Raw genomic sequence first — 11435 nt, 5'->3', positions numbered from 1 at the left:
TTTCGCGTTACTTAAGGTGTGTACATAGACCCGATGCTCAACTGTTCTTGAGACCTTCGTAGTGAAATTCATTGAGTGTGATCTTCGTAGTGGACTAATTGCGTGTGATTTCGCATTATAAGTGTAATATCACAATAATAAGTGTAGTGGCTGGGTGAAATAATAGAGCCCATAACCTCTCCGACAACAACAACAACAAAATACAGAGCCCAACCAAATATCAAGAAGAAGAAGAAAAGTGACTTTTGACATTTCATTGGAGCAGACTGGAAGTAACCTACGAATATTGTGTATTTTTCCGATCATTTTATCTAGTATTCTTTTTGATTGTTGTTTGTAATAAGAATTTAAACTTTTAAATGGTTAGAAACTTATAAGGCAGCAAGAGTTTGAAGGTAAATCTCTTTCCTGCAAGTAACGGAAGATATTGTTATGAAAATAAGCATAGAGAGATTTATTGTTTTTTTTAAAATTGTTTATAAGGCAATGAATTTTTGTTTCCAGCTGTAGTAGAAGTTGTTTGGTCTAACTTCGGAGAACTTGAGTGCATTTTCATTTCCTCAACGTGTGGGATATGTTGTGACCTTTATGTGCATTGTAACAGAATCAGTTAAATTTCGCTTGGCAGTGGTGATATTGCTCTACCTCGCGTAATGTCGGTTAGTACCAATACCATAGTTTATCTTGAACCTCGTTTACAGTGCCATGTCCTCTAGTCTTTGTGTACCTTATATCCCTGGAAAAGTCTTGTTTATTTCTGTGGTATGTAAGGGGTGCCCGCAAGGTTAAATTTAGGATAAATGTATTCAATAAGAAATATCTTGGAATCAAATGTGTTTACTGCAGTGATTGTCTGCCTGAAAATAGACATGATTAAGTTATTTAGAGAATTTTCACATTTGCTTCTGATTGTGGACAAGCCACAGTCCAATGATTAGCTCAGATGGAGGCACTTCCATGATTCCTTTACGATATCCATAAGATTCACAAACCTGACATACTGTTATACCCTATTGTTAGTAGAATCAGTGCTCTAACCTACGATATTCACAAGCACCTGGCTACACTACTTCGGGAGCACTTTGGTCACCAAGAGCTCGGAGCATTTTGTTCATCTGCTGTACCAGCGTGCTTCTTGAAGTTATGACTTCTCGTCTAGATGACATTCTTAAAGTCTATATAATGGCTTCCTTCAGCCATTGCTTATTAGTCACATACTTTTAGCAGGATTGCAAAGGTTATAAACAAACTTTTGTGGTGTACAATGCCAGTCCAGCAATAGTATCGTCGTGAGGGTGGCATTTTTGTTTTATGACTTGACAGTGAAGAAATGTTGCACAAATTTCGGTAGCATCTTGGTAGTATCGTACATTTAATGTCATATTTACAGGATTTTGATGATATTAGGATGAAGAAAATAATGGCCAAGATTTTATTTAAAGTATAGCCGTGGTATTTGCTAATATGAAAGTGAGAAATCCTGGAGATTTACCTTAAGAGATGCTACTCGTTGGGCCTGAACCCACCGTTTACCAATTGCAACTTTGCAGCTGCAAGACATACCTGTAGACTACCCTGTAACCAAATTGCTAGTTCCTGCCCAAAAGTCCAGATCACAATGGAGAGGGAAGTGGAGAACAATTGCCAATCCTGGACATGTTTGTCAGGGGGGAAGCCCACGCAATGTAGAGGAAACCAACACACACTGACCACTTTCTTGGCAACGGCTGCAACCATTAACCTAAACTGAACAGATGATGACTGCATTGTTTGAGTGAACAACCATATAGGCTAGTGTATGTATGAGGGTGAAGTTGAGCTTAACAAGCTAATGGATATAGCAAAAATGACATCAAGATAACTGTTTAGCCTATCACCCACACTAAAAAGAAATGGGAAAAAAGTGTGAGAGAAGAGCATTCCTTCCATACAGTTGGTCAGATAGTTGACTATATTCAGCACAGGTACAATGTAGGTAAGAAGGGACCTAGGGCCTTAACTTCGCCACCAATAAAGACAGTACTTATCTATCTGTGTCTATAACTATAAATATTTTAAGCTTGAGACTGTAAATATCAATGCAAGAACCACATTGTCAATTCCTAAGGAACAGAAAGGTTTGCTGTGAAGGAAAACCGTATTATTCACATTATCAGCGTGCAGCCTTCAGCATCTCTCATTGAGTAGAATTCCTGCTATACTAAATGCGCTTTCCCAGGCTACGCTTGTGGCTGGAATACTGAGAATTTTCTTTGCTACACATGCTACTGGGAAGTACCATTTCGTGAGCCTAAGATACATGCAGTACAGGTAGTGGGGTGAACCGGTTCATGTAAGCTCCTTATCCTAGCTCCAGAATGTGGGGATGAATAACTGTCTTCTGTATTGCTGGTTGCCTAGTAAGCAAGGAAAAGCAAAGTAAAGCTTGCGCTGTTCTCATGTCTACCCCAAAATATCTGTGTTTGCTTCTTTGATGCAAAAAGGTAAATTCAGAGTATTTTGTATGGTTATTTGTCACATTAAAATGGAACTTTTACAAAAATACCTAATGCATGTCAAAAGTGAACACTTAGGCTCTATTGGAAAACAAATACCAATTGTAATGTTAAAGTGATGCACATTTAAGCTAATGCTGGAGCTCAATCATTAATTTGAAAATATTTTTCATTTTGGTCATCAGCTGGACCTACGTAAGTTTACAACTTACAAATTTCATGTTGGTTTCGTATTGACATACCTATATGTATAAAATGAGAGTTTTGTCTGTACATTGCTCAGAATTTTAAAATAATTGTATTTCTGTGTTGAAAATGGTTATATAGATGTGGGGAATAAGTCGCTACAATCCAGGCCATAAATAATTTTATTCATGCTGAGTGAAATGGTAGTTTAGGGGAAGGCCTAAAATGTAATTCTCAAATATTTGTTATTAGTGAACCTAACGATAAATTCTACATAACTAAAGTTATATAGTATTAAATTTCTGATCACATGATCTTATGATGTCTTATACATTTTTACCGTACCAGCTATGATAACAGAGATATTCATGAATTTCGATTTTTGTTGCGTAGTCCATATCAGCGCTGGGTCACTAAAAATGGGTAAACATATTTTAATGAAAATCGGTATGCAAAGTAACTACAGTCTACACTATAAATAATTTTATAAGATTTCCTAATATCACTGCCTCCGTGGCTCAGGCGACAGCGCGCCGGCCTCTCATCGCTGGGTTCCGTGGTTCAAATCCCGGTCACTCCATGGGAGATTTGTGCTGGACAAAGCGGAGGCGGGACAGGTTTTTCTCCGGCTACTCCGGTTTTCCCTGTCATATTTTATTCCAGCAACACTCTCCAACATCATTTCATTTCATCTGTCATTCGTTAATCATTGCCCCAAAGGAGTGCGACAGGCTTCGTCAGCCGGCATAATTCCTATCCTTGCTGCTAGATGGGGGCTTCATTCATTCCATTCCTGACCCGGTCAAATGACTGGAAACAGGCTGTGGATTTTCATTTTCCTAATATCACAGAGTCGGAAGAAAACCAAATGTGAAGGCCTACAGTATAGAAAGCTCATAAAATTGATCAACAATAACATTACAGTGACTGTTGTTTGTTGTGATGTTCTTTATGTCTCCTGTTGCCACTCATCTCCGGTAGATAAAATTATTGCTGCGTACCGAATATAACAGCCTGCCTGAATATTGCTGGAAATAGCTGGGGAGTTAGATCTATCTTTTCGTCGTCATAAGACCTATCTGTGTCGGCGCGACATAAAGCCAGTACCAAAAAATCTATCTTTTTTAGCCTGCCATTCTTTTCCTCTGGTTCATAAATTTTCTGATACTACTGGTACAAAACACACTGGTTCATCATAGCATTCCAGCTACTCAATCCCTACTCTGAGGCACTGATAGAATGAGCAGTGTGCACATTTAACAGAATAATGACAGGAGTGTTCGCTCCTGTCTGCTTCCTGGTCATTCTAGGACTTGAACTTTGGATTGTTGGATCGGCAGCGTAGTACTGTTCGTTAAAAGTGAGATAGAGTATTTTATATGATAACATTGCTTTTAATCGCTACATACCTACTGACGTCATTGTAATGATCTATGTTGACTTCAGCTGGGAAAACCACAGAGATAGTCTTTGAGAATTCCGTAGTGAATCATGGGTACATCAGCTAGTTATACATAAATTCAATTCTTATGAAAGAAGTTGATTAATGGGTCCAGCTATTCAATACCCTTGTTGTAGTAACAGTTACTTCAAAACATCAGGACATGTTTCGGCCTGTCATATTTGGCCATCTTCAGCTGCTGTCAAAATTAAGCTATCTTCTTCTTTTCCTCCACGAACCTACTACGCTGGCATAGCAGGGTGGCGCGTCCCAGGTGATGGATAGTGGGGTCCTAACTGGCTTGCCGGCAGACTGGAGGGAAATGAAATACCTTTCGCAGAACACGCAACCCCCTGTTGGTGGGGGTCACAGACGAAGAATACGCCCACGGTATCCCCTGCCTGTCGTAATAGGCGACTAAAAGGGGCAACCAAAGGATGATCGAATTAGAACCATGAGACTACTTGTAATTAGTATCACCACGCAGGGAACACCATGGGTCGGTTTTACTTGTGCGTAGTACCACTCTGTTAGGTACAAACTAGGTTTGTGATTAGTAGCAGCACAGTGCATTGCCAGCTTTGACTGTATCTGTGATTAGTAGCACTATGAGCGACACCATGGTTCTGGTTTGCCTATGATTAGTTCCCACTATATGAGGAACACCATGGGATAGCACGAGTCCCTGTGGTTAGTACACTTAAGTGGTGAACACGATAGGTTTGCGTTACCTGTAAATGGCGCCGCAATGTGCGAAACACCATCAGTCTGTATTACATATGCGAATTTCATTACCTGTGAGTAGTACCATAATGTGTGGAATACCATGAGTCTACGCTACTTTTAATTAGTACCGCAACATGACAAATACCAGGGTTCTACTTTCCTAGCAATAAGTACCATTATGAGGGGCCGATGACTTGGAGTTTGGACCCCTTTCGACTACAAGCCTCATCGATTCTGTGTTGTGCTATACACCGGGCTAAGTAGCTCAGACGGTTGAGGCGCAAGCCTTCTGACCCCAACTTGGCAGGTTCAATCCTGGCTCAGTCCGGTGGTATGTGAAGGTGCTCAAATACGTCAGCCTCGTGTCGGTAGATTTACTGGCACATAAAAGATCTCCTGCAGGACTAAATTCCGGCACCTCGGCATCTCCGAAAACCGTAAAAGTAGTTAGTGGGACGTAAAGCATATAACATTATTATTAGTATTGTGCTATACAAGCAGTCCCTTGGTCAGTAATACTATTGTTTACGCCAGCTTCTGTAAATGTGAGGCACTGTGGGTTGGTTCCACTGATTGTTTTAAATTCATATCCATCCATCAATTCATTCTTCATCTTCACGTTTTGTATTCTGGTCAGTGGAGGATTTTGGACTTTTAATTTGCCATTTCATTTCGTCTCATTTCCTACCATTAGGGGCCGATGACGTAGATGTAAGCCCCTTTAAACAACAAGCATCATCTTCATCATCATCTTCTCCTTTTCCTACCGCTTTTTCCACACCAATGGGGTCGCGAGTGTGAACTGTGTCACACACGCGCGCGCGCGCGGATTTGGCCCTGTTTTACGGCCGGATGCCATTCCTAACACCAACCTTATCTGGAGGGATGTAATCACTATTGCATGTTTCTGTGGTGATTAGTAGTGTGGTATGTTGTCTGAATATGAAGAGGAGAGTGTTGGGACAGACACAAACACCCAGTCCCCGTGCCAGAAGAATTAATCAGAAGCGATTAAAATCCTCGACCTGGGAATCGAACCTCGGAACGAAAGGCCAGTGTGCTGACCATTCAGCCAACGAGTCGGACTGTCAAAATCAAGCTGTGCCCTTTAAAGAAGTGTCATTACAAAGATGCATATTGAAAGAACGAATTAAAAAACATAATAAAACTACACGTTGATTTTGCAATAAAAAATGTCCACTTTAGTGGGTGTTGAATTGCTGATTATAAGGTGCAGAATGTTCAAGTGGTTTCTTCGTCTCAGATCAAATGACCAATGTACAAACATCGCTCAAATAAAATACTGGCATGTTGTGTGCCGGTTGTGATGTGACTGGAAGCACTTGACTTTAAGGACCTTGACATGTTTTCTGTGGCGATGTATGAGATTACACTGCCGATTCAGAACTTAATGACATATTGAAAAAATGGGTGACTTCTATATAATCTTCTTGCTATTTGCCAAATCTAAAATGAAAACAGTAACGGAAGATGAATATTAAATATCTCTGCATGTGTAAAATCTAACGAAAATGCATGAGAAGTGAATATAAACACTTATGTTCCATCTTCCAGCCCTCAAAGTTGATGCTGTGAAGTGAGGTGGTCATCTGCCCGACCCTGTGATGTAGAGGGCAATGCGTCCGCCTGTCACCTGGCGGCCCCGGGTTCGATTCCCGGCGGGGTCTGGGGTTTTTAATTGTAATATTCCTGGCCTGTGGACTGGGTGTTTGTGTCGTCCTTAACGTTCCTTTCCTGACATTCAACATTCTACACTTCTTCCATTCCAACTGCACACAGGTTCCTACCACATGGTGCTAGTAGGGGCAAAAGATCTCTATACGTCGACGCCCCAAACAAATAGCATTTTTTTTTAAAGAGGCGGTCATCTGAACAAGTGCGCGCTGTTGCTGGTGAGGGGAAGCATGCAAGACATACCAGTACCCTTTAGACAAATTGCCAGTTCCTGCCCAAAAGTCCAGATCACAATTGAGGAGAGAGAAGTGGAGAACAATTGCAAAAACTTTTGTAACACTCGTTCAACAAGCTATTCCCTCCACTCCGGTCACGTACACCTCCCCTTCACACTCGCTTCCCCTCACCTCAGTGAGAAAATATTATACCACCAATAACCAATGCAAACGTACCACACAGATCAATGAACTTTTCTCCATTATCATGTTGGGTTCCCATACCATGCCTTCCCATAATTTGTTCCTGGTAATTATTAGCACTCCTAGTTTGTGCATTTTAAGTCTCCCATTACCATGACATCTATTTTCTGTATACTTCCTGAAGTTTCATGTAGTTTACTTTAAAAGATGACTTTCTCCTCTTCTTCAGCCATCTCCTTAGGTGCATAATATTGTACTATGTTAACCGGTCTTTTTCTAGATGAAAATGAGTCGTATGCGCGAACAAACGTCTATGTTACATTTTTATGGCATTTGAGATATTTACGGAACAAACATCTATCATGTGTCCTGGATATGTATTTGCAGGTAGTTTGAGCATATCTCAACACATGTCTATAGTATTCCGGAAATTGTGAAAATAATGGAGCAAAAGTCTATGTTACATCGTTTCCCGCTCCAGTGCTCGACAATGTTACGAATTGAATGCAATGTAATGAACACATTCTAGTCCGGAGATTGTTTGAGTTTGTTCAGTCTTATATTACTGAGTTTATTTAGTTACTCATCGAAACCATAATCATGCAGTCAGACGATAGCAGTGATCATAATATACTGTTGTCCCCAAGCAGTATACACAAGTTGACGAAAAACAGATGCAGGAAAAGGAAATGTGACCCTAGTGAGTGGAAAGATGTATGCCTATGCACCAAATCATTATAATTAGGCTAAAACTTTAAAATAACACTATTCTCCTCTGCATGCATACATTATGTACGAATGAGTGAGCGCGTGCACTTATAACCTGTTGGTTTACGGAACAAAGGTCTATGTTACATTCTCTCGCGTAGCCATGTCCCACGATCAACAATTATCTTTATTGCCGTTTATCTCAATATGTAGGGAATGTAACATAGACGTTTGTTCGCGCATACGACTCAAATCTTGTGGTGACTATCCGTTCAGAAATAGGGTGCCATTCTAACAAACTCTTCTTTGCTGTGCTAATCAGTAACTTTATGGCTGGCTTGAATAACAAGAAATAACTGCAGTTTAATGAAAAGAGGGCTAACACTTGTGGCAGTGTTTCTCATACAACTGCAAGTTCATCATTGTCATTTATTGTCCTAAAAATTTCCAGACAGGTAAACAAGACTGTGTAGGGTTTGCTCCAATGACAAAACCAAGAAACTGACTGTTACAATGTGTGTATGTTATCAAAAAGTAAAATGTATTGCATTCAGACTGTGTCTCAGGGCATAAATACAGTAGAACCCCGCTTAACCGAAGTGCTCTTGCAAAATTGTATTTTAGTATTTTGTTTTCACCCTCTCATTTTTAGCCATCGATATTAGTAATTTTCTTGCTATATGTGCTGAGAGCTACTAGGCAAACCCTATTTTTAAATTATGACTTATGCCAGAATGCTCGTGTAGCATAAAACAAAACAGTTTTTTTACCCTCTAGTTCGTTCCATGATACATTTTTTTCTTAAACAAGCAGGAATTATTATTACTGTATTATTATTATTATTGTATTATTCGTCATGAAGATTGTGCAGACGACTCCGACCTTGACAATAGCAGTTCTGAGAATTGAGTTAGAGTAGATGATGGATTTAATGCATTGGAGGTAAGATTGATTTCAAATTTATATTAAAATACAGTACCACATGCTTTAATTACAGTACTGTAATAAAATTACTGTATACTGTATACTGCATAGGCTACTTGAAGCCACCAGCAGTGCCAGTGCAAAATTTATAATGTCCAATAACAGACCATTATATTGGTATTATAAATTTACTCATTCAGGACAAATACTTCATGTTCCCTATGGGAATCAACATCTATATCATCTGATGGCCAGGCAGGCATCAATTTTTGGAAGTGAGACATTAGTCTCTCATAGTGCATTGGCACTGCTGGTGGCTTCAAGTGGCCTATGCAGTGGCCTCCACGGTATGCACTAGCCTTGCGTCTTGGTAGATGTGCTAAGTACCAACTGATGAACCCAACTTGGCACATGAGGGCGAAGCGCAGGCAACCAAGAATGAGTTAGCTGGAAAATTTATAATGTCCAATAACGGACCATTATATTGGTATTATATTGTTGAACAAAGCAATGAATCTACACCACCTGATGTACGGTTGATTAAACAGTGGTGTGACATAGCTGCACGACACGCTGCACCAAGAAAATTCAGAAGAAAATCACTGATTTCATACAATGAGTGATATTATGTAATATTTTAATGTTAATATACAGTATGCACTTTTGCTTAACTTAGTTTATGCATTTTTATTTCGACATTTAACTTCCGAAAATACTTACCATGTGTCATCCGAATAAAAACACGTCAACCGAAGTGGCTCCGCCCCTTTTATTTCGGATAAACGGTGTTCTGCTGTAAGCAATTTGAAAGATTTTGTGTGCTGTGAATGTTGAAATGGGATAGAATACTTCACTGCATTCACTTCTTGTAACTAGTGACTTGTATTTTATCATTGCTGTTATTTTTCATAAAATGTAATAATTGTTTTTACATCTCATAACTATCATAAAATGTAGTACATGGCTAATTTCTTTACAGATTCCAAAATAGCACTGTCAGTTAAGTGATATGTTTCTTTCACTTAGTAACAGTTCTGTTTTAATTAGGGTATGATTCTGAAGCGTTTTATTTAGTGCCATTTTTGGAATGCCAAAGAAGAAAATCAATTTTTGAAGTAAAAAAGTATGTGTTTTTTAAAAAATGTATTCATCAACAATTGTAGAGTGAAAAGTCATAAGGGGCTATGTACCAAAACCAATATTCCATAATACAAGAGAGAAAGTTTTTATTTCTAAGACATACCGATTACTTCCTATGAAAAACCAATACAGTTGTACCTCCAGGTATATAAAATAAGTAGGCTAAATAAAACCGTTAACGAATTTGGAATACAAAGTAGTTGATAAAAAATTAAATGAACTTATTTTGGGAGAGGGCTAACCTGAAGTAATATTTCCCTGTAATAGGGGCTAAGTTCTGTAATTCGGTGAGAAAATCGGAACGCCACCCTATTACCTTATAAAGTTCAGTTCTCTTCAGAAATTGAGTATTTGTCTTCTGAAATTTTGAGTAAGTCACTCTTAAAAATAATTTCTTTCTTCCTGGTATTTTCCTAATCTCTTGGGGTCAGTACTAAATGTGGATTAACCCCAGTTGTATGGATGGATACCCTTCCTGACACCAAACGTGGGGGCGATGTATTTGCAGTTTTGTCTTTTTGCAGTGGTTGGTAGTGTGATGCGTTGTATGTAGATGTGTATTAAGACTGTCAAAAACAGCCAGTTCCCCAGAGAGAAGAATTACCTATAAGCAGTTAAAATTCTTGACCTGGCTGGGAATCGAACTTGGGGCCCTCTGAACCCAAGGCCAATATGTTTACTATTCAGCCAACAAACTGGACAATAATAATAACTAGCTGAAAGCAGTCAGGACCTGATGGACTATGGGGTAAATAGTTATTGAAGGATTTCCTTATATACGACATACCTTGTACTGGTACTTCATTTTTTTTACACTTTTCTTCACATCCCACCGACACACGTAGGTTTTAAGGTGACGATGGGATAATAAATGGCTGTAAGTAAGAAGGAAGCTACCGTGTTCTTAATTAAGGTACAGCTCCAGCATTTGCCTGATGTGAAAATGTAAACAAGGAAAACCATCTTTAGGGCTGTCGACTGAGGTTCAAATCCACTATCTCCCGAATGCAAGCTGATAGTTATGTGACACAAACACGCAGCCACTTGCTCTGTGCATTCCTTGTACCTTTTGGCACTATTGCAACCTTAAAATATTACTTTCTTGACATTGCAAAATTTAACTGGCCGTGCCTGAAAACAGACTGAGGTAAATAGAGACCGTCACATCCGTTGGGGTTTATTGATCGTGATAGAAAATGCCAAGCGAATTGGAAATTGATGCTTCTTGAAGGAAAATAGAAGTGTTTTATTGGATGATGTTAAGTCGATTCAAGGGATTAAAGCTCTCTGTCCAGCTTCATTTCCAAATCTAAACAATTTTCATACATTCATCTTACAATCAGGCCCTAATCTGGTTCTGTTTAGGAGCCATTGGGAAACATTACGATTTCTAAGGAGCATAACTATGGCTCCAAATTTTAGAATAATAATACGTGGAGTCAGACCATTACTTCCAAGGAATTCACGAATAATGTAGGAAATTGAAGAAACTAGCTTTCATCTTCAGTATTAATCTATTGACACTAGTGTATGGTTTTGAATTACCGGGTATAAGCCCAATGACTTTCAAATTAATTAATTTAGAATGCCAACTTTGAAGAAAACGATGACATCTTTTCCAGAAGTGAACATTTTGCTATAAATTTCAATCACGATATCATGTGCTAAAATTCTGGTTGGTAGTAGAATAACATTTGATCC

General features: G+C 39.0%; 1 protein-coding gene across 1 annotated transcript in view; it reads left to right on the top strand.

Moving 5' to 3' along the window:
* The first annotated feature begins 204 nt into the window (after positions 1 to 204).
* LOC136864313 (3-oxoacyl-[acyl-carrier-protein] synthase, mitochondrial) overlaps positions 205 to 11435 on the top strand; it is a 29926-nt gene continuing 18695 nt past the window's right edge. The window contains exons 1-2 of the mRNA XM_068225833.1: positions 205 to 395; positions 505 to 659. Of these exons, the coding sequence (XP_068081934.1) occupies positions 654 to 659 (6 nt within the window). The 5' untranslated portion in view covers positions 205 to 395; positions 505 to 653. The remainder of the gene's footprint in view (positions 396 to 504; positions 660 to 11435) is intronic.

The sequence above is a fragment of the Anabrus simplex genome, chromosome 2 (genome assembly GCF_040414725.1).
Source record: "Anabrus simplex isolate iqAnaSimp1 chromosome 2, ASM4041472v1, whole genome shotgun sequence".
Lineage (NCBI taxonomy): Eukaryota > Metazoa > Arthropoda > Insecta > Orthoptera > Tettigoniidae > Anabrus > Anabrus simplex.
This window is presented reverse-complemented; position numbering and strand designations above follow the sequence as displayed.